This window comes from Tiliqua scincoides, chromosome 4 (assembly GCF_035046505.1).
Source record: "Tiliqua scincoides isolate rTilSci1 chromosome 4, rTilSci1.hap2, whole genome shotgun sequence".
Lineage (NCBI taxonomy): Eukaryota > Metazoa > Chordata > Lepidosauria > Squamata > Scincidae > Tiliqua > Tiliqua scincoides.
Window position 1 is genome coordinate 170,542,503 of NC_089824.1, and position 24,580 is coordinate 170,567,082.

Genomic DNA, 24,580 nt, shown 5'->3' on the forward strand with positions numbered 1-24,580 from the left:
TTTTTCTTTTCCTCCAATGTATAAGGAGTGTTGGAACACACATGCACACATGCATGCAACTGATGGGAAGTGACAGGTCTAACAGATTGGGTCTGTATGAGCTGAGTCAGTGCCTTTGAAAATGTTCTTGCATCTTCAGCAATGCACAGGGATTCCATGGCAGATGCACTGATAGCATGGCAAGTTTGTTTCCAAGGCAAAAAATTCATAAACTATGACCTGCTGGAAAAACTGGCTAGGCAATATCGCCAAACAGCCAGTACTACATTCTATGGCAGAGGTTCCCAAAGTCCCAAAGAGGTTCTTGGACTTTGGGAACCCTGTAGGTTTTTGCATAGGCAGGGTGGGGGGAAGCAACATGATCACGCTGCTGCCAGAGGGTCTGGGGAGCCTGCGACCCCCTCTGCAGCCCTCCCTGAGGCTTAGAAATGTTGTAAAAAGGGGAAAAAACCCACTTCTGGTTTTTGTCCCGAAACAGTTACAGAAAGCATCTTTCGAGGATGCCTCATCCTGTCTTTGGCTGAAGTGTAATGATGTCATAGGTCAGTGGAAGAACACAGGCTCTGCATGCAGAAGGTCCCAGGCTGGAAGCATCTGCAAGGAGGTCTGTGGCAAATCTTTCTGTCTGAAACCCTAGAGAGCCACTGAAGATCAGTGCAGACCAGTGGTCCCCAAAGCGTGAGTCACGATGCCCTTGGATGTTGCAAGGCACTTACTGGGGCACTGCAGGCACCTGCTGTCCTGGCAGGGAATCTGTGGCGCGAGCCTCCAAGCAGTGCGAGCCTCCAAGCAGGAGGCTCAGTGCAGCAGGCAGAGCTGAAGTGCATGAAAACCGAGCCTTCCTGCCCACCCTGACCCTCTGACCTCTCTTTGGAGGCTTGTGATGACTGCCAAACCCGGCAGTGGCAGACGACATCACTGTGATGCGTTTTGCATCACCACCACTCATTTCCAGCTTCTGAGGGTGTCACAAACCCCAGAAGCGCTGCTATAGACAATACCAATAGAGATAGAAGAATGGTCCCTCTCAGTAGAAAGCAACTTCCAATATTCATCTGTGCATTGTCTAGGTGAGACATAGATCCACTCCAATTCTATGGAGCATTAGAAAGAACTCATTTGAAAGCGTTTCTGGAATGGCTTTACTCTCAACTTCTAAAAGAGAAGTCACTTTGATGTTTTAAGGTACTACAAGCACATGCATCTCACAAAGGGACTTACTTCCTAGTACACTTGTTGTGAAGAGAATAGATCTTGGGGAAAGTAAGTCACAGTAACATCTTGAGAGACTGGCACTAACATCTAAAAGGAGATAGTGGTATGTAGATTACCAGCCCAATCCTATATCCCTGGGCGTTGGTGCAGTGGCACCAGTGCAGACAATGCTACATCCTGAGGGGGATTCTTGGCTGCTGCAGGTCTGCTCCTCCTCCTTGTCCCACAATAAGGCACAGCAGCCACCATGGGCCAACTCAAATCTACACCAGTGATATGGCTGATGGAGATCCAACCTGCTCTGTACAGGTAAATCCGGCTAGGCAAGGGGGATGGATACAGCACATTTCTGTTCCTCCCCCCTCCCCCCGTCTGATCTGCCCTACCCTGTCCCATCTCCTCCCTAATTAGGAAGAAGAAAAGAGTGCAAAAGTGGGATTTAGGGAAAGGATTTAGAAAACAGCTCCTTCTGTAAGCCAAAGAAATTTCAATAAACTGAAGTATTTAGAATTAGAGATGCTTTTTCTCTGCATGCCTGCCCCTCCCTACTGTCCAGGAAGCTGTATTTCCAGTGCAGTGCATAATGAAACAGTAAAGAAGAGTTGCCACGGATAAGCATGATCCAACCAATGTGAAGCACTACTAAATCCCAATGATTTCAACAGGAGAGGGAAGCACATACGGCCTAGTTTTAATCCATGTTTACTCAGAAGTGTCTCACTGAATCCAGTGGAACTTACTGTCTATGCATGCACACAGGATCATACTCTCAAATGTGCTTAATGCGGTTGGATCATATGGATCACATCCAAATTTCTCAGGGGGAAAGCAAAGATCCCTTTCACTTTTTGTACATCATTTCTGGAAGGCCAATTAACTTTTGGCAAGTAATTATCAAGGGAAACCATTCTGAAAAAATCCACCAAATCTCAACTTGCCACCCCAGCTGTGAAAAGCAACACCTTTCCCTCCCTTCCCCCTCCCTGACAGCTGCTCATCTTGAAAAATGACAGTGTTTGCTGATGTGCAGGGAACAGAGTGAGGATGGAGCGTACTGTATGGAGTAATGGAGTGGTAGCCTCTCAATTAAAATGCAACAGAAGCAAGGTCACTTTAGCAATGGCGGGCTCTCTCCATTGAGAGAGACAAGAGTAATCTGCAGAATAATTAAGGCAAGTGAGGTGATGGAAGACAGTGCCACAGAGAAACACTGAGCTCTGTACCATGCCTAGGAAGTACCCTCAGATAATCAGGAGGATGGAGAGACCCTGAGACCCACACCTGACAACATGATCTTTTTCCTCTTATGGAATATGCGATATCTGGATTTACATCCACAGATTAAGAAGGTGGTAATTGTGATCCTCAAGTAAATCCAGGAGAGGGGGGTTAAAACCCTCATGATAAAACAATCGAGTGACAGCCACAGGATTATTTCAGCACTGGGAAGATCCACAGAAGGAGGAAGAACAGATCCAAAGACATAGGCACTTAGCAAGCAACCACGATGCCGCATGCTTCTCAAGCTTCGCATTCCATGGGGATGAAACAACTGGCCCTGAGATTGTTCTGGAAAAGGATTTGATCCTCTCAAGAGACTTCACGGAGAAAACAGATTCCTTTTTTTTCCTCACCACATTTGTGAATGCCACTATCTTGATGTTTCTCACCAAGCACCCACTGGGCCCTGTGGCCTCTTGAAGTAATAAATCCTGTTCCATGCTTGGTTCCACCTTTCCTTTTAATACTACACTGTGGATTTTCTGCTTTGGAATCTCCCCTGCGGATGGGTAATAGACTGGCGTCATGTTGAAATAGAAGCAGGTCAGATCATTCAGTTTCCTTTGGTGTTTTCCTCAAATCCTTCTTTCTTTAAAAGCATCACCACAGAGCAGCACGTCAATGGCTGATACACACATGGCCATCAGCACTCTCCTTCCCTGTCACTAGCTGAAGAAGCGTCGTGCCACAAATTGGCCCAGCAAGATCACAGCTGCTACAAGGAGCACATATTTCAAGTAAACGTTGCTTAAGTTCAGTGCTGCCACCTAGTGAGAGACAAGGGTAGAGTTACATTCAAAAATTTCAGACATTTTCTCAGGACTGTTTTGGTAGAAAAGGTGCATTCCTGTAAGATAAAGGGCAGGAGGTCTGGTCTAGAGGCTAGAGCCTCCATTAGCCAGAAGATAACATCAGAAGGTCACCAGTTTGAGGACACTGGCAGCTCCCTGAACGGCTGAGATTGGCAAGACCTTGAAGCAGCTGACAAGCCGAGCTGAGTGATTCCACCTGCTCTTGGTATGAGCAAGAAGCATCTTGGCTGCCCTCCATGTGAGAGATGGAGCTGCTTGTCAGCCTGCGTGGGAGAACTGGAGGCCAGAAGTGAGACCAAACCAGGAAGATCCATTCTGAAATGTTGTGTGGTTGTTTAAAGAGAGATCCTCTATGATTGTAAAAATCCCCTTGAGGGATTTAGGAACGCCTGCCTATGTAAACCGCCTTGAATAAAGTCAGAGGAGTAATCCGATGACCAGAAAGGCGGTATATAAATACCTAGTTGTTGTTGTTGTTATTGTTGTTATTATTATTATTATTATTATTATTATTATTATTAAACCTGTGCCTAAAGGTCTGAAAAATGTTGTGTCGTAATTACTGTGTCTGTCTCTGACAAGACTGCTTTCACATATCTTTCTGTAGGGTCAGTCATGCATATTAAAGTTCCAGAATGACATTTTATCAGTCTCTAGGTTAGTGTTTCCCAAACATTTTTGGCCACAAACCACAATATAGTTTTTCTTTCAGCATGGTGACCCACGGAGCTGGTATGTGTTCATAATAATAAATACATTCTGGAATATTGAGAGAGAAGCTGCGTAAGGCTTTAATTCCAGTTGGGCAGATGCACAGCGTACAAGGAACAGTGCTTCCTATAACCCTCAGGAACATCCACACAACCCTTGTTTGGGTCATGACCCCTGGTTTAGGAACCACTGCTCTAGAGATGTAGGCAGACATCCATGTATTTCAAACATGAGTGTTTTAATGCACATAGAGGAAAACTAATGAAACTCATGGTTATATTTCCTATGTGACTATCACTATACATGTTGCTTTGCTGCTTACACAGCCATTGCAGATGTTCTGGGAACCCATGGCCAGATGCAGCTTCTCAGCATGAGTGCATGGAATTACACAATACGCATGGAACTATACACATGTAGGATCGTCACACACATTTTCTTAGTTTCTATGGAGGAAAAGTATAGCGTGTGAAGCAATATTCCTCCTGAATGAACGCCTTTGCCGGTTGCACAGCAGCTCTTCAATGTTTCTAGACACACAGTGATGACGTAAAACGCCATCACCGGACTTCTGGTAATGCTATGCTCTGAGTTGCATAGAGCTCTTTTTCGATTGAGTTGAGTTATACAATCACACAGTTTAAAGGGAACAGTGGCATAAAAGGGGGGGGTCTGCCCCTGCTGAAAGACAGCTTTCAGATAATGGGGCAGATAAGTTCCCAAAGGGCAGAGGAGGATGCTGAGAAGAGAGAAAGAGCCACTGGCTCAGAGGTGCCAGTGCCACCAAGTGCACCACAGTTGCCACTCTGCTACTAAGAGGACGTTCTGCAAGCAGGCTGAGATGCCAGCTGGACAGTCAGAGAAAAGGCCACAGAAGAGCCCTGCAAAAGGGGCAGACTGGCAGACCTGTAGTAGACCAGCAAAAAAGGAGACACAATGAAGACTTCTCCTGGCGTGCACAAATCCCCCAAGACTAGAGCTAACGCACTTCGGTGTTAGGAGAAATAAACAGTGCTTTGTTTTTTAGACCCATCCGTGATGATTCTTAGACTCACTTACCCATCCTCCCTGCTGAGCAATCCACTGGGCAATGCGGTTGCGAAGCATAAAGTCTGCAATGTAGCGGGCGATTCTCCTCAGGAAGCCAGTCACCCCATGCTGGTAGACATGGATTGCCATCCTATAACCAAAGCCCAGCAGCGCTATCACACGGCCCCAGTTGATTCCGCTCTCAAACAAACTGTGTAAGAGACAAGATTTTAAAGTTGAGGCTACCTTTTGTGGCTGGCTCTTTGCTGCCACCTATTGGAGCACAGCTTGTTGACATACTGCTGGCAGCAAGAATGTTTCTTTTACAGGCACTTGGTGTTCAAGGAACCCAGCACATGCCAACAAATCACTGAGGCTGCCACAAGGTACATCTAGCCCAGCCCTTCGCTGCCACAACCTTCAAATGCTGTTCATACTCTCTGATGTAAGTACCAGAATTTCCATTGAGATGAATCCCATTCAGACCCTGCCTAAATTTAAACGAGCACATCCTGGAAGGGAGACTGCGTGGGCGTCCCAGGTGCTGCACCTGCTCTAGAACTGGAACTCAGAGCTGCCTCCAAAAGAACAGCCACATTCAAACAGGTCAGCAGTTCTCAAACTGTGGGACCCACCTGTGGGGTCATGATTCAATTTTTGGTGGTTTGTAAAACTGATTAGGTTGTGCACCAAGAGTTCAACAAGCTGCTACTGGTGGGGGGAGCACTGCTGGCCAGTCACCATTATAGCCACACCCCTTGGCATTTATAAATCAGGCAGCAGCATCTAGGGCAGGGATGTCAAACTTGTTTCGTACAGATGGCCCAAGTCAGCCTTCATGGTGCCTGCTGAGGGCCGGAAGTGACATCATTAAGCAGAAGGTGACGTCATTAAGCAGATGATGGCCAGGAATTGGAACTTTATTGTCACAAAGAAATTCATTAGCTGCAAATGACAGAAGAGAAAAATGTGCAGATCTTGTTTATGTTTTCAAGATAGGAGTCTAATTATCATTCTGGGAAAACCCAATTATAGCGGGGGACGCGGATACATTGCTTCCAGGGGCCACATTTAGCTTGCAGGCCTTATGTTTGACACTTCTGCTTTAGGGCCTCTAAAAAGATTGAGAACCACTGAAACAGGCTATGGCTGGAGGTGTTTAGTGAGTAATATACTGTATTTTTCGCTCCATAAGACGCACTTTTCCCCCCAAAAAAGTGGGGGGGGGGGAAGTGTGTGCGTCTTATGGAGCGAATACTGCAAAGCTGCAGGCGTTCTCAGGGCAGCAGAGCCTCCTTGGCAGGTGCTTCTGCCCCTGACCAGGGTCCTGCCTGTGCTCAATGGTAATGCAAATGCAAATGCAATGGTAATGCAAATGCAAATTGAAATGTAAATGCAGGCGCTCAGTGGTAATGCAAATGTTCATCGCTTAGTGACAATGCACTTGCAGAAAAATACTACAGTACCTCATTCTACCAGTGCAAGGATGATAAAGCAGAAAAGGCTAGCATATAAAATTCCTTTTAAACTAGAGGTAGTAAAATATGCTAAGGAGCATGGAAACAGAGCAGCGGAGAGACATATTTTATTACACTATTTGGTTCAGAATATTTTTTTCCCTGTTTTCCTCCTCTAAAAATTAGGTGCGTCTTATGGTCAGGTGCGTCTTATAGAGCGAAAAATACGGTAGGCCCAAATCCTAACCAACTTTCCAGCACTGGCATAGCTGTGCCAATGGGGCATGTGTTGCACCCTGCAGTTGGGTGTCACTCATGGAGGCCTCTTCAAAGTGAGGGAATGCTTGTTCCCTTACCTCAGAGCTGCATTGCCCTTACGTCGGTGCTGGAAAGTGCCGACATAAGGGGTTAGAATTGCACCCTAAGTCTTACTGAACACGGTGGGCTTATTTCTGAGTACAGTAAATAACACCATTTTCAAACACCTCTAGCTATGGCTCTGTCATGTTGTAATTTCACCTTAATGGAAAAACACAAAAGCTATAAGACCATGTTATGTTCTCAGATTGTCCTTGCGAAGCCAAATACAGAAAGTGGTGGGTCTTGATAGATCCTGTAACTGTAATCTATCGCAACTTGCTGAACCATTTATACCACAGGTACTCTGAACTGATAGCGGAATGATCCAGCAACGAACCTGACCCTGTCTTATGCACCAAGTGGGAGGAGGAAAGCAGAGGACACTTTAGAAGCAAAGTACAATCAGTTTCCATTTTCCTTCTGAGCCTTTGGCAGTTCCTGTTGCAACACTTCTAAGGTTTTTTGTCAGAACAAAACATGAAAACCAAATATTTCTACTCAACTTAACAAGGAGCTCCTTCTTCCATATGATTCCCCACTGTCCTGGCTCTGAAATTTTCAGGTGAGATTCTGCTCTGGCCACAACAGTCTTTGGAAGTATGGAGCAGGGCCTTATCAAGAGTAGTACCCCTCTTTGTGGAACTCTGCCCAGAGAACTGTATAGCCAGATCACTAAGTGCATTTATGAAATTTGTCAAAATTTTCATGTTTAGAAAGGTATTTGTTTAACAGGCTCAGGTTTCTATTGTAGATTGTTCTTGGGATCCTCTGTCTTTGATTTTAGTGTTTTTACTGAATTTCATGCGCACAAAAGCCTATATGGCTGGTTGGTGGGACTACAATTAAAAATAGCAACATGGGAAACCAGCATTAACAACACAACCGTATGACTCATTTCATGGCATGACCTTAGAAATGTGTGTACAGCAGCTAGGAAGGTTTAGCAGGCAGAGTACAGAATGACAAGGATCAAAACACACATCACCACTGAAGAGGAGGGAGGGGAAAGCACTGGAGGTTAATTTACCTGGTTGCAGTACACAAACCACCTCAAGGTGGCAAAGCGGCAAGAGTAACGCTGCTTGGCTTCCCAAGGAGGGGAGAGCAGGAAGAGAGGACAGAAGAGACAATTAAACAACATTCACAAAGAACTGCCAGTGTGCGCATATCTGTAGGTTCTTGTGGCCACAGAGATACATTGTGAGAAGCATCCCCCCAAATCCTCCTTGCTTGAGAGGGAATTCATCTCTATGCACAAACTACTAGCGGCTCCACTCACCGGGTCACCAGTGGCAGCCATCCCTTCCCCGATACCTCCCTGACTACAAAGAACTCAGAGAAGGGAAGAGGTGATCTCTCATTTGGCAGAAAGCATGCAAGAGTCTCAGGAGGATGGGCTGTGTGTGCTAGAGAACTGGGAGGAGGGGCTGAGTGTCATTTCAATCCGAGCAGGGTTCTTCAGGAAGGCAGAAGCAGTCCAAGTTTCTCTTTGGGCTTCTGCAAAGCCCAGCACAAAGACAGATGGACCCTGCCCCATGGCCTGACCCATGGGAGGGAAAGGGTTAATGGTAACTGTAAATAATGGCTGGCAGGTGGCATATTTTGTGTTACTCTTTGGAGAACGCATCTCTGAAAGCTGTTTCCACTGGAATCAAAATGAACACACATCCACATGTATTTTGTTATTTGCCATGACAGTGAAACAAAACCTCCATGTGCAGCAGCATAATATCTGAGTACATATCCTTGAGGCAAACAATAGGGGAGGACTGTTGCCTTTTCAGCCACACTAGACGCTGTTCCAGAACCACCAATCAGAGCGCGATACCATAGTCTTTCGAGACTGAAGGTTGCCAACTAACAATCCTTGAGGCAAACAATAGGGGAGGACTGTTGCCTTCATGCTTTACCTATGAGTAAGAGTCCACAAATGCAGGCAGCGACTTGCAAATGGCAGGTGTATTTTTAATTCTGGTAAGATCCCCCTCCCTTCTCCCAAGAGGGGAGGAAGGCAAAGAATTTCAGCAACCAGACGCTGAGCATTGGAGAGACTCAGAAAGCAGCAAGATTTCTTACAGCTTTCTGAGGCTCGGTGGCAGGTCTGGAAATCCCCTGCCCTTTCTGCAGGCTTGGGAGCAGGGTGGGCCATTCCCTCAACTCTGTGCTAAGTCTCAGAAGTGCTTGTGTTACAGGATGAACCCCCTACTTCCTTGCCAGCTCAAAGCTGGGGCGAAGAGGAAGGCTTGGGCGCAGTAGTCATCTTAATGACTCAGCATAACATCACAGTCAACACCCCCTGCTCTTTTCCCACAAGGGAGCATTAGTGGCAAGCACACATTTTCAACCCAGATTTGTAGACCACTGGCTTGAGATCTTCCCAGAAGCAACCTGATTCTCAATATGAGAAACACAAAGAAGAAATGGTCAGTTCTTGTGCTCCAGTAGTATTCTGAACTTTGGTGATGTTGTTGTTTTTAAACGAAAAGTCTACCTTACCATTCAAGCTTGTCGCAGACTAGAGTCGAACGAAAGATGCTATTATGCTTCTCCCATACCATGTACATTACAACATCCTTCAAAAACTTCCAAAGGCCATACATCACTTAGGAAGAATATGTAACACAGGGGCAATAAGGAAACTTGTTTAACCCATTTTTGCCCGGCCCACAGGTGTACACATTTGGTCCTTGTTGCGTGTATGCGTTGGGTAGAAATGGCTTAAGACAGGAGAAAGGTGATGGTGGTGATCAGCAATGGACACCTCTGCAAACTTACAGTATACATAGATGAAAGACCGGCATTTGCCCATTGACTTATGCCCTGGCGAAGCAGGGAATTGAGAGTGAGGCTTAAATTAATAGTGATGGATGGTTTGCAGGAGTTTGGTCAGATCACATTTCTTCAGCCCTGATCTGCCCACTATCCTTACTAGGAAACCCAATAGATCTCTACTCAGCAACCCTTCCTGAGGAAGATTACACCAGCCTCTTACCGGAATTTTTGGGAAGGGACAAAAAAGGCAGGGCAGACCTACCTGCTGGCTATTCTAGTGAAGTATTCATAGGCATTGTCCCTTGTTGGCTGCAGGGACTTCAGCATCTCACAAAACTCCTTGTCATATCGCATATTGATGTCATCACCGATCGTGGCCAGGCGCCTGCCCACTTGGCTATTGATGCTGCCAAGAGACAACAGAAAGTGTTACACAGGAGCACAGAAGCAGACAAGCAAGGAGGCCTTGTCTTGGGCCTTGAAAGGATGGGGTTAATGCTTCTGGCACCCTACCTGTCTGGCCGCTGCTGCATCTCAGTAATTTCAGGGTCCACTGGCACGTCTGCCTCATTCTGCTCCCGCTCCTGCTGATATCGGTAGAAAACATAGCTTTCAAACACTTCTTCGGTCTGCTCAGCTACCTGGTTTTCTGCAGGAGAGACAGCAATAGTGAGTGAAGCAGGCACCTCCAGCTAGGGCAGCGAGTGTCAGTCTTTTTCCATGCAATGATCACAGTCAGTCAGTCAGTCAGTCAGTCAATAAATAAATAAAGTGCAAGACTGGGAACCCATCACCAATCCTGCCCCATCCTGGGAGCTAATCCGCCTACCTCCACCTCTGTTGCCACCTATTTCCTGTCCCCACATGCCCAGTTTCCTCCCACCTCTTGTGATTTTACAGTAGTCCTGTGAGGTAGCCTGGGCAAGCAAGAAAGGAAGAAAAGGTGCAGGATTATATCAAGAACTCAGTTTTAATAAGGAAATACCAGTATTGGATTAGATCCAAGCCCTCTCTTGCATGGGCTTTGAAAGCTTGCCACAACCCCACAAATGAGGCTCAATGACCCCTTTGGGGTTGTGACCCACAGGTTGAAGAACACTGAGCTAGAGAATAAAGGTGGGCCCTTGACATCCATGGGGGTTCCATTCCTGGAACCTCAGCAGATGCTGAAAACTGCAGATATTGAATTCTGTGGTATGATCTGTGTTTTGAGGCATGTCATATGTGACCTCCCTGCACCTCAGAAGACCTGCTAGTGCCTTCTGGCAGACCCTCTGAGGCACACAGTCATGTCCTGGAGTTCCACTGTGGGTCCTCCTGACATGGGTTTGGAACCTGCATTGGGTCAAATCAGCAAGTTCTGAACCCACAACTTAGGAAGACTCACGGTATAGTCAGCTCTTATGAAATTATGGGTGTATCCTGTCTCAGGGGACACGTATAAACTTCAACACGAGACATTGTGGCCCACTCAAACTACTGTGAAGTGTGACATTGATGACTGCACAGTCAACATCGTTTAGGAAAGTTCTCTCAGGGAAGATAGTGCCAGACCCATCACTGCACCAGGGGACTGATCAGCAGTGAGCCACAGGAACTGATGATCTGATTAGCAAATCTGAGGGTTCCAGGTCAAGTTCACTAGACCCAGCACTGGGTGGGTCATATCTCCTGCTTCCTGTAGGTTAATCCCTTCTTCGGACTACCGCTTCCTTTGGCAGACATGGTCATCCTTTAGGACAGGTCAGTAAGTACAACTTCTGTTTTCAAGACATTAAATTACCAACCTCCAGGTGCTGGAGATCAGCAATGAGGGATGACTATTTCAGTCATGCCCTGCTTATGCACCTTCCTCAAATTTATGGTTGGCCAGGACAATAGACCAGTTGTCAGATGGGGTCTGACAACCATCTCGGTCCTTTCAGCTGTAGATGAATCTCACTTCACATATTATGATGAATGCTCCATCAGGAGAAGCTGGATGTGGAACTGTCATGACAAGAAAGTTATGGGAAAGGGGGGGGGAGTTATCAAGGGAGATAATGACCAGCAATTCAACAGAGTCAACATAAGAGGGCAGTGCAAGACTATGCAGAAAAGGTACAAGAGAGAACTGAAGATTCAAAGACACCAACACATTCTGATTAGAGGTCCAGTCATCCCTCGGATTGGTTTTGAGGATTTATTTATTTTTCACATTTTTATACTGCTCTTCCTCCAAGGAGCTCAGGGTGATGCACATGGTTACTTCTCTCCTTTGTTCCTCTGTGTGAGGTAGGTGAGGCAGAGAGATAGTGACTGGTCCAAGGCCACCCAGGAAGCTTCATGGCTGAGCAGGCATTTGAATCTGGGTCTTTCTGCTCTAAATCCCAAACTACTACACCATCCTGGCTCTCTTTGGACTCAATAGCAAGTACAGCATGAAATCAGAATTCTGCAACTGAGATTAGTCTTGAAAGAGCGCTGGAATTCATGAGGGAGGGGAGGCAGGAATTGGTTTCTCCACCTCAGACAATGGTGGGGAAAAATGAATCATCATTGTAATTGGAGTACTGCTACACAAACAGCTGTCCATCAAAAGCAAGAACCCTCATTAGAATTTGGCTCTAATCAGGGTGTTGAAAAAGACAAAATTTTCAAACCTGAATCTGTTCAGCAAATCTGCACTTGGATTTCATTCTTATCTCTTTCAATTGGTTTGAAACAGGCTTGGTTAAACAGGCTTGTTCTGCAAGTAATCCTACCCTATACAAAAGAGCAGAGCTTTTCTGTTGCCCGATTCATCCCTGGCAGAGTGCCACATTGGTTTTGTAAATGTTAACAATTACAAGTGCAATAGACTAGGTGTGGCAGTCTTGCTTGCTGACTCCAGGTGCGGGAGGAGGGATATATATTTCGAAAAGAGCCAACTTACTCTCTTCCGACACTCCGCTTGGTAGCACAAGAAGACATCTCAGAACCAGGCGTGGCCTTGCAGATTAAGAACACAAGCTACCTGAGGCCTGGTGCCTGAATGTCTGTTGGCTGTGAAGAAAAGGCAACTGGCAAAATGGAACAGTGCTGAGACCTGAACAAGAGAATAACTGAAACCCAAAAGCAGCCAAGAAGTTCATTTACAGCACATCTATTGCTCTCAGTGGGCTTATTCCCACAACAGGTCACTTCTCTCTCCTTTTCCATGTCCCAGCTGAAACTGTCCCACTTGGCTGAGACCTGCGTGCCCAGGCGCCTGCCAAACATATAACACGCAGCAGGAAAGAGGATATAGTTGGTGGGAAGCAGTGCAGGGGGGGGTGACTTAAGTATTTCCCACACACTCCCTCCCCCTCAGGCAGCAGACAAATGCGTCTGGGAACCCTGGCTGGGAAAAAGAATGAGGGTGGAAAGGGAGAGCATAGACAGGCAGGGAAAGAGTTAAGCAACTCTACCCCACCAACTACTTCTCTTCACCAAACTGTGCATTCCTCCCCATATTGTTGTTGCTGAAGGTATCCAGTAGAGACCTGGGTAGTCAGTTTGAGTGTTCAGTTTGGCCTCTGCTCCTCAGCTGCACAGAAACTATAATCTAGTGGAGATAAGGCATGCGTGCGCCAAGGATTTCAGACAAGTCCACTCAAACATGGGACTGCAGAGTAAGGACTTTGTCCTTTCCTCTGTTTCCCATTCCCTCAGGAGAGCAGGGTGGGGTGTGTACCTGTTGATCACACTTTTATTTCAGTGAAGAAATTCAGGAGGCAGACAGGTATTATCCAGTCGCCACAAGAAAAAGCAGAACTGCAGGACAAGTGTTCAGATGCTCAGGTGTCTCCTTCACGTCATGTGTGAGGAAGGTCTTTCCACCTCCAGGCTCTGCAAGTTTAAGGCAGCAGGCCTATATATGCCTACCTGGGAGTTAGCTTCAGTGACCTAATTCTGAGTAAGCACAACCAGCATCTGGCTTAAAGACAACCGCCAGAAATTTATGCAGGCCTTGTTCCTTTTTCCACCTTCCTTTCATGACCCATGGTGTAGCACAATGTTTCTCAACCAGTGGTACGGGTACCACCAGCGGTACTTGAGGTGGTGTCTGGTGCTACTCAATGGACCCCTGGACACCTGCTGCCCGGCAGTGAGACCAGAAATGCAACACAAAAAACAGTGGTAGGAGGCTCAGCTCAGCGGGCAGAGCTCCCAAGTATACATTTCTGTGCCCTTCCATCTACCCTGAGCCTCTTAATGGTGTTTGTTGCATCACATCTGGCCTCCCAACTCAGAAGTAACTGGTGATAATGTTACTTCCAGTAGTACTTTGAATAGGCAGACCATGTGAAGTGGTATGATTGAGGACAAACATTAAGAAACGCTGGCACAGCGTGTATATTCTCACCAGTTCTCCTCAACTTCCCTCACTGTTGTGAAACGGAACCACAACTAGCTCTTTGGGTGGATGCAGTGACATTTACCACTTGGAAACTTAACCTTGACGCACAAGCAACCACAAAAAGGAAGTCTCTCGTCTGTACTGTCCAGCAACATGGCAAGTTCTTTATCATCAATCTGCAGGAGAGCTGATATGAAGGAAAGCAGTGGGGTCAACACTGCCACACTGTGTGGCTGGATGCTCCAGGTGGGAGTTTTCCAAACTGTGTTTATGTGCCATTTAAGTTTCGGAGAGGTCAACAGTTATCTGCCGTCCCATCTTTCATCTAATCATATTTTGCTTCATGCTGTGAAGATGGAAAGAGTCAAAATCCTCCAACCCCTTTTCAGGATTGGAACTCTTTCATAAGGTGGCTGAAGTGGGGAAGGCGGAAAGCTTTTCAACCATTCTGTAGTTCCATTAGTTCATCTAGATAACTGTTGGACACTAGCGGTGTTCAGATGTCATCCTCATCCATGATTTACAATCACCACCATAAGCCTCAGGTTTGTGTGCTCCCCTCTCCTTCATGTGCGAGTGGAGGAAATAGGAAACTTCCATTCTTAGTGTTAAACAGAGTACTACAAATCACATCTTGTTTTAACTGGAAGGAGGGGGAACGTGTGAGCCCAAGGATAAGAACATAAGAACAGCCCCACTGGATCAGGCCATAGGCCCATCTATTCCAGCTTCCTGTATCTCACAGCGGCCCACCAAATGCCCCAGGGAGCACACCAGATAACAAGAGACCTGCATCCTGGTGCCCTCCCTTGCATCTGGCATTTTGACATAGCCCATTTCTAAAATCAGGAGGTTGCGCATACACATCATGGCTTGTAACCCATAATGGATTTTTCCTCCAGAAACTTGTCCAATCCCCTTTTAAAGGTGTCCAGGTCAGATGCCATCACCACATCCTGTGGCAAGAAGTTCCACAGACCAACCACACGCTGAGTAAAGCAATATTTTCTTTTGTCTGTTCTAAGTCTCCCAACACTCAATTTTAGTGGATGTCCCCTGGTTCTGGTATTATGTGAGAGTGTAAAGAGCATCTCTCTATCCACTCTGTCCATCCCCTACATAAGATCATGACAATAACACAAAATCATGCTTAATTATTGCCTAGTGTGATGTCTGAACCCAGCCACAACACAGTCTACGCCATGCTTCTCATTGTATTCATGTGTCAAATAACTGAATAAGACACTTGTGTGCAGCACGGGCCCCAGGAGTGCCCAATGCGGAGTGCTTGTGTGGAGCCCCTCATCTTCCTCGCAGGCCCCTCACTCACCATGCATCCATGGCAACTGCAGCCATGGTGAGCCAGGCACTTGTGGTCCCACACGCACCTGGAAACTGTGGGCAATGATGCGATGAATTCATTGCCAACTACTTCTGGGAGGTCCATTTCAGGACAAACAGACTCCAGAGTGGACTGATCCACACAAGCCAATGCTCCACCTGCTGTGCCACCCTCCCAGGCACTAAGATGCTTGCTGTGGCAGTGGGTGATCCACCTACCATCCCAGTTTGGAGGGGGGGACGACACAAAACTTGAGGCCCAGTTTGAGTAAACTGGGCAAATTGCCTTAAAGCTGGCCCTGCCTGTTGAATGAAACAAGATGTTGTGGATGACAACCCCTGATGAGTCCCCTTGCCAGGGACACTGTGTGCAAGACACTGTCCTATTCAGTCCACTCTGGTGAGCAACATGAAAGCTTGCCAACTGCAAGGTCCCTTAAAAAAATCCCCCCAATATTTGTAATACTGTATTTATGTCTGAAGTGTACAAATGTTAAAACTGCCTTTGAATGGAAAACAAACATTCTTTGGGCATTACTGAGAAATGTAACACCAGGCAATGTCCTGCAGTGGACCAAAAGAAAACACATAAAGCGAAACCTACTGACTCATTATCAGCAAGGAACTGGGAAAAGCAAAACAGCACAGCACGTGTAGCAGGAAAGGGTTGCAAAAATTCTCACCACCCTAGGGGTCCAATGCAATCCAACTTTCCGGCTCTGGTGTACCCATAATGCAGCCTTGTGGAAAGGGCACAAATGTTCCCATACCTTAAGAAGGCCCTAGTGACTGCACCTCCACTACAGGCTGTAGCACACACCTCACTGGCAAAACTGCACCAGCACTGGAAAAATGGATAGGATTGGGCCCTAAGTTGTTAACAGCACAATCTGTTTCCCAGGTGTTCCTAAAGGTAACCCTGTTGAGCACCCATGCCATTCGTTAAAAAGGGGAAGACTGTGCACCATTTTTATTTATGTTTTTAAAATAGCGACATGGGTGCCTTAACTCACACACTGCTTTTTTGCTCTTCCCAGTTTCATGTCAACAATGAGTCAATAGGTTTCACTTTTTTTGCTTTATGTGTTTTCCTTTGCTAAGCTCTAAGGACCATCTTATGTTTTGAAACAAGGAACTCCCCATTTATGTTGGAAAACAGACATGAACTTGAGCCCGAGAATATTAAAGCTGAGCTGATTGTTGCACTGAATCCTGAATCCTTCTGCTGCTCTTGTGCAGGGTTCCATTTTATGCACTCTGCAGCTGTTCTTTGGGATCTCCACTGGTCCCATCAAACATTTTTTTTTTCATAGGTGCAAATATTTTCATTTTCATAGGACCCTGAGAGTCTCGCCACACCCTTTCCTCCTGCTATGCTAAGGAAAGACCACAGAAGGGCCACCTTGGAAAAGTGATCTGGGGCAAGAACTATTACTGCTACACTCCCCTTTACACCAAAGGGTGTAAACCCGCTGCTGCCAAGACATGGTCCTATCCAATCCAGTCTGGTGTGCAGCTTTGCTACTTGACAACCACAAAGTTCCTGAAAAGACCTTGACTGCTATGATCCCTAACAAAAGCTAAATATAGAATTCACAGGTAGGTTTGCAAGTATAGTATTTTGATAATGCTTGAATAGTAATGCTGCTGGTTTTACAATGCAGCTCTACAAATAAGAACTTAAGAACAGCCCCACTGGATCAGGCCATAGCCCCATCCAGTCCAGCATCCCGCATCCCACAGCAGCCACCAAATGCCCCAGGCAGCACACCAGATAACAAGAGACCTCATCCTGGTGCCCTCCCTTGCATTGGCATTCTGACATAGCCCATTTCTAAAATCAGGAGGTTGCACATATGCATCATGGCTTGTAATCCATAATGGATTTTTCCTCCAGAAACTTGTCCAATCCCCTTTTAAAGGCCTCCAAGTCAGACGCCATCACCACATCATGCGGCAAGGAGTTTCACAGACCGACCACACACTGAGTAAAGAAATATTTTCTTTTGTCTGTCCTAACCCTCCCAACACTCAATTTTAGTGGATGTCCCCTGGTTCTGGTGTCATGTGAGAGTGTAAAGAGCAACTTTCTATCCACTATATCCTTCCCATGCATAATTTTGTATGTCGCAATCATGTCCCCCCTCAGGCGCCTCTTTCCTAGGCTGAAGAGGCCCAAACGCCATAGCCTTTCCTCATAAGGAAGGTGCCCCAGCCCAGTAATCATCTTAGTTGCTCTCTTTTGCACCTTTTCCGTTTCCACTATGTCCTTTTTGAGATGCGGCGAGCAGAATTGGACACAATACTCCAGGTGTGGCCTTACCATCAATTTGTACAATGGCATTATAATATTAGCAGTTTTGTTCTCAGTATCTTTTCCAATGATCCCAAGCATAGAATTGGCCTTCTTTACTGCCGCTGCACATTGGGTCGACACTTTCATTGACCTGTCCACCACCACCCCAAGATCTGTCTCCAGATCTGTCACAGACTGCTCAGAACCCATTAGCCTATATGTGAAGTTTTGATTTTTTGCCCCAATGTGCATGACTTTACACTTACTTACATTGAAATGCACCTGCCATTTTGCTGCCCGTTCTGCCAGTTTTGAGAGATCCTTCTGGAGCGCCTCACAATCACTTCTGGTCTTCACCACTCAGAAAAGTTTGGTGTCGTCTGCAAACTTTGCAACCTCACTGCTCAACCCTGTCTCCAGGTCATTTATGAAGAGGTTGAAAAGCACCAGTCCCAGGACAGATCCTTGGGGCACACCGCTTTTCACCTCTCTCCATTGTGAAAATTGCCCACTGACACCCACTCTCTGTTTCCTGGTCTTCAACCAGGTCTCAGTGTCCTCTAATTCCCTGACTGTGGAGCTTTTTCAGTAGCCTTTGTTGAGGGACTGTGTTGAACGCCTTCTGAAAGTTCAGGTATATAATGTCCACGAGTTCTCCCGCATCCACAGGCCTGTTGACCTTTTCAAAGAATTCTAAAAGGTTTGTGAGGCAAGACTTACCCTTACAGAAGCCATGCTGATTCTCCCTCAGCAAGGCTTGTTCGTCTATGTGTTTTGAGATTCCATCTTTGATGAGGCATTCCACCATCTTACCCGGTATAGATGTTAGGCTGACTGGCCTACAGTTTCCCAGGTCCCCCCTCTTTCCCTTTTTAAAGATTGGTATGACATTTGCTATCCTCCAGTCCTCTGGCACCGTGGCCGTTGTGAGGGACAAGTTGCATATTTTAATCAAGAGATCAGCAACTTCATTCTTTAATTCCTTAATAACTCTTGGGGAGATGCCATCAGGGCCTGGTGACTTATTGATCTTTAATTTATCAATGAGGTCTGAAACATCTTCTCTTTCAACCTCTATCTGACTTAATTCCTTGGTCAGGATGAGCCGTTCGGGCAGCAGAGGTCTTCTCCAGTGAAGACAGATGCAAAGAACTCATTTAATTTCTCTGCCATCTCTAAGTCTCCTTTTATCTCCCCTTTCCCTCCCTCACAATCCAGAGGGCCAACCACTTCTCTGGCAGATTTCCTGCTTCTAACATATTTGAAGAAGCTTTTATTATCCCCCTTAATGTTGCTGGCCATGTGTTCCTCATAGTCTCTCTTGGCCTCCTGTATCACCTTCTTACATTTCTTTTGCCACAGTTTATGTTCCTTTTTATTCTCATTACAGCAAGACTTCCATTTATGGAAGGAAGCTTCCTTGCCCTTTACAGCCTCTCTAACTTGGCTCATTAGCCATGTGGGCACCCTCCTGGACTTAGTCAAGCCCTTCTTCCTTTGCGCTATACACTTCTGCTGGGCCTCTATAACTGTTGTTTTGAGCAGCCTCCATGCACGCTGGAGAGATTGGATTCTTTTGAGAATCCTCCCCTTCAATCTTATGCACACTGATTTGAGAGAAGAAGCCCACCAGGCATGGATAATGTTGGTATAATTGTTACAGCATTCCACTTGGACTTGAGATATCAGAAATCAAATGCCCAGGTAGCCGGTAACCCTGGCCCTTTCAGCATCACCTGTGTCAGGAGGTTGTTGTGAGGCTAAAATGAGAAGCCTTGAGCTTCTTAGAGGAAAACTGATGTCCTGGATCTTGCTAGAAGCTAGCCACACCCTTGCCTGCCTTAGTAGCATGATCTGAGGGTGCCTGTGGGTCACCTCTGGCTTGGTAATGTAGCCTGAGGGTGCCATCTTGTCCTTCAGCTCAGGCAGCAAATGTTTTGGGAGGGCTATGGAGTTATGCTTCATTTTAGAATTGCAGCTCCTCGAAGTTGTTTTCCTGCAATCCCTGACGTGTGTCTGACTCAGATAGAGCTGGGCTGTTTCCCCTCATCCTGATCCGGCAGAATGGTAACAGTTTACTCATCACGGTGTCTGCCAGTGAGTCAACAGAGCGCTGAACAATAACAAATTGTTGTACACACACAGGAAGCCAAACTCAAATCACATAACCTGACCTCTGGGATATTCAAGGCAACAAAAGGCAGCCTTAAGAGAGTGATAATGAGACCAGTGTGCTCTGGGCGTGGTTGAATGGCTGGAATTACACACCAATGCAAAAAGGGTGGCTTCACATTGTCAGATGGGGCATCAGCCAAGGTCCCGCTAGCCAGGCATACCCCTCAATAGGAGCAAACATCAAGAAGTGCATGGGGAGTGCTCTGCCCCCAGCAACCTGGCACCAGCATCAAAAGGCAATCAACTCACTGACTATTTTGACTCACTGGTCAAAAGGTGAAATATGGTTGCCAACCCATTATGCAGGGGAGTGGCATCGAGATGCAAGTGTCTTGTGTGCACCCTGGCACATCTGATGGGCTGCTGTGAGATACAGGAAGCTGGACTAGATGGGCCTATGGCCTGATCCAGTGGGGCTGTTCTTATGTTCTTACATTAAAAACATCTTCAAGTCATTTCCCATGTTATTTCTCCATTTTAAAGATTAAAAGGCAAAATCCACCAGCAAAGTCTCCTGCACAAACTGCACTGAAATGAATGGGAACAGATCAAGAACTCAGTGGCATTTTATCAAAAGATAGTTTTCCTGTTAGGCTTAAAGTGTGTTTTTTTTAATGTAGCTTTCCGATTTCAGGAAAAGATTCTACAAACACCCAAAGGTTACCAGGCAGCAAAAGTTTAATAATGCCAAAAAAACAATGCAGCAGCTATCCCTTTGGCATGTCCCTACAAAGAAGAGTCTGGGGTGAGACCATATTTTATCCAAGAAAGATGGAAATGCTTCTCTCCAAATGGAATCTGCAGCCACCTCACAGGGATTCCAACAGGATGTTCTGGAATTACTGAAGACATTCCTGCATTTGTTTAAGGCAGATGCTCCAACCTGCCATGGAAAAGGCAATTTCATCATGAGATCCTGCCTCAAAAAACTACTGGCATGTCCAAACTGATGAACTGCACTAACTGCATTAACTACCATATCCTCTATATACGTTATTAGTACTTTTTATATTTTCAGCTTGCTCTTTCTTATCAACATGTAGTAGTTACTCGTTTTATGTGATCTTTTCCACTTCTCAATCCTCTTCCCAGAATTGTCCCTGGATCCACAAACAACTCTTTCAGTGATCAAGAGGGCAATTGTCCCACAGCAATTGAGGTAAGGCCTTTACCATGTTTCATATTATGTTTTGTTCTTTTTTCCTCTTAGTGCTCTAGATTGAGCCAACTCAGGACCAAGCTATATGAGAGAAACATTTGCAACTTGCCTCCCTGTTCCTTATATGCTTGAACAAAGCAACTGGGGAAAGGAACTCACTCTCCCTCAGGGCTGTAGCTCCAATCCAAAGTGGAAAGACCCAATGCTGCTTTGTACAAAAGCATAAAGAGTTGAGTTGCATCATTTTTTCTACTCTGGTACCCAATTTCATTAAACACTTTTTCCATCTCACATAGTTGTTCAGCAGTCCTAGAATGCCAAACACAGGCCCTTCAAGCACTCTGTTCTGAACTATAGGTCTCCAAGGGTTCAGAGGATGAGAGGGATACTAAATATGAATTTACTTTTTACAGTGCAATCAGTGTGCCCCAAATGCAGGCACTTGAAGCATCAACTCAATCATAAGGCATTGTGTGATCATTCCACAAAAGACATGGGCAGTCTACTACTTGGGCCAGTGAAAGGTCTTCAGCACTCTGGATGAGAAATCCATTGTTCCTTGGCTATGAAACCATAAGCTCCCTTGTGCCAGAAGTGGCCTGACAAAAATACTTACAGCACAATCCTAGGCATGTCTACTCAGAAGTAAGTCCTATGAGACACTCCCAGGAAAGTACGTATAGGACTGCGGCCTTAGATTACAGTTGGAAGGGATCTTGCAGGCCATCTAGTCCAACCCCTTGCTCAATGCAAGTGACTACCATTTTTCCGAGCATGCTAAGTACTTCACTCATACTACCTTGATGTGGTCCTTGCAGCAACCCTAAAAGATAAATATTATCATTCCCATATTGCAGCCGGAGTACCAACATGGCATTAGTTGAATGGTGACATATAAGCTTTCAGTGACTTGCAATTCAATCCTGTGCATGTTTACTCAGAAGTAAGTGGTGCTGTGTTCAACAAGACTTATTCCCAGGTTAGTATGTATAGGATTGCAGCCTAAAATGATTTGCCCGATAAAAGGAAAAGGGATGTTCTAGGAAATTTCCCACAATGGGAAAGGTATCTTCGCTGTATGTCACAGCATCCTGGAACCAATATGTTAATATTACTTCCTGACATGTTGGATAAGATCCATATTCGTTAATTTCACCAAGGGGATGAAAAGAGGGAATGTACACCATCCCACTCTGATGGTTGTTTGGCACATCCCATTGCTAATTATATGGAAAACTGATTACACTGGTGTGAGCGCTGCCCAAGATAGATAATCTACTACCAATACAAAGGATGAAATTGCCACATGCAGTAAAAGACAAGGTAACCCTGCACATCCCTGATCTTGTCTGATCTTGGAAGCTAAGCAGGGTCAGGCCTGGTTAGTACTTGGATGGGAAACCGCCTGGGAATACTGGGTGCTGTAGGCTTATACCATAGTCTTTCGAGACTGAAGGTTGCCAACCAAATATCAATGAAGACAAACAATAAATATTGATTATTCTCAGAAGGAGTGCTACCAGCATCTGCTTCTATTTCCTATTCATACCTCATAAAAACAATGTCAGAATAAAGCCCACAAAAATTCAAAAACCAAAACCAGGATAGTTCAATTTCAATTACTGGGGGACAGGACAGGACTAGATTAAATCAATGTGTTTAAATCAAGTTCCCCTACTCTGTAATTCACATATTTCATTTTTGCAATATTGCAATGGTTGGAATAACAAGAATTAAAGTCTTTTTACTAGTTAGAGGTAAAAATCAAAAGGTTTGGTTGGGTGCTTTAGGTGATTTGTCTACTATAAATTTGGACCTGCTGGGAGATAAGGGGGAGCAATTCTGAAATCAACAGGCTTCTGTTTGGATCTCCCTGAACACATACCAAATGTCTGATACAATGCAGGATTGCTTACTTGGACGGGTCACAGTCCAGTACAGAGTTATGTGTACTAGACTGTGGGGTAAATGCACAGAACTTTCCATAAGGAAGAGTAGGAATTGCTGGGCAAAACCATGTTAGCATTCCTACATGTCATATGTGGGGCTGGGGCTAGGATCATATGATCTGCTTTGGGTGGTGAGTTCAGTTCTTGAACTGGGAACTTCCCACGTATTTTGCTACAGGCATATATATGATGCTCATATGCCGGGAAGCAGCAAATTGTGGCTTCCCAAGGAGCGCAAATGGTATAAGCCTACAGCACCCGGTATTCCCAGGCGGTCTCCCATCCAAGTACTAACCAGGCCTGACCCTGCTTAGCTTCCAAGATCAGGCATCTGCAGGGTAACAGTTGCTGCTAATGACATGCGTGTGGAACAATAACATGCAATGATCTATACACATGAGACTGATGCAAATTCCTTCATTGTAACTAGTATACATTCACCATCTTCTTTTCACTAATCCAGAAATCAAGCAAGATATACCAAAGCAAATCTGACTCCCTTTATTATAGGCATTTTTCTGTCTATTATAAATTGGAAAAGGCATTGTGTTATGTTGATTTTTGCCAGGCCCTGGGCAGTTGGCTTCCACCTGTTCTAGGCAAATAGCAATCAGAAGCAATTCTCCTCTTCCATTTCCCTGAAAATGAGCTACTAATGGCTCCCTTTTGGTAAAACACACAATGAGATTACATTCTGGGGCACCCTCACTGCCACAGCTCAGACTGTACAAGGTCATGGTTCACATATAAAAACTAAGGGCTCTATACAGGTGTGCCTCAGTATCCACAGGGGTTTGGTTAGGGAAAAAACCACCTGCGGGTTAAGTGTGCACAGGAATACCAGGGAACACCCTCCACCCTGGAGGCAAGAGGAGCTCCATACTCCTCATCTCCGGAGCGTCTTCTGAGCCCAGCAGAGGCTGTGTACACCTGCCTGCAGCCTCAGCTGGGCTCAGAATGACTGTAGAGCCAAAAAAAAAAAAATAAAATAGGCAACTTCTGGTTTTTTCATAAAACCGGAAGCAACATTTTTATACCTAATAAGGCATTAGGAGCCAGGGAAGCTCTGACATTCCCTTTGCCTCTGGAGGGGGGCGCACAGGTGGTGGCACAGGCACCAGATCTATGGACAAGTGAAACAGGGAATACGGGGGTCCCTGCTCTACAGTACTTTTTAATCACTCACAAATAATAATAGAAGCATTATAAGGAGCTGTGTAATCCATTTTGCCCAGAAGTAGGCTGATGTGTTATTTGAGTTAGAACAGTGTTTCTCAAACTAACTGTTCTCAAACTGTGGGTCAGGACCCAGTAGGTGGGTCGTGAGCCAATTTGAGGTGAGTTCCCATTCATTTCAGTGTGTATTTTATTTTTAGTATATTAAACTTGATGCTACCATGGTATGTGACTGCATTTGGGGTAATGTTACACAGCTGTACTTTTAACAGGCTACTACATATATGCTTTTAACAATGACAGTCAATGGGGTTTACTCCCAGGTAAGTGTGATAGGATTGCAGCCTTTGATATGTTTGGGGAATTTTTTTAAATAGATCAACAACTGCTTGGGAGAGTTAGGAGGGTTTGTCTTTATTCTAAATTTTTTTTAAACTTATACTTATTGTAAACTTTTTATTAACTTGATTGATTGACTTGATTTTGT

The 24,580-nt window shown here is 45.5% G+C and overlaps 1 protein-coding gene across 2 annotated transcripts in view; it reads right to left on the bottom strand.

The window, feature by feature from the left end:
- Window positions 1-841: 841 nt before the first annotated feature.
- BAK1 (BCL2 antagonist/killer 1) overlaps window positions 842-24,580 on the bottom strand; it is a 48,596-nt gene continuing 24,857 nt past the window's right edge. The window contains exons 3-6 of one of the 2 annotated variants that reach the window (XM_066625053.1): window positions 10,151-10,286; window positions 9,900-10,043; window positions 5,079-5,259; window positions 842-3,263 (exon numbers count right to left, since the gene is read on the bottom strand). In XM_066625053.1, the coding sequence (XP_066481150.1) occupies window positions 3,162-3,263; window positions 5,079-5,259; window positions 9,900-10,043; window positions 10,151-10,286 (563 nt within the window). In that variant the 3' untranslated portion in view covers window positions 842-3,161. Of the gene's footprint in view, window positions 3,264-5,078; window positions 7,952-9,899; window positions 10,044-10,150; window positions 10,287-24,580 lie in introns of those variants that run through there. The other variant, XM_066625054.1, reaches the window with a different exon arrangement.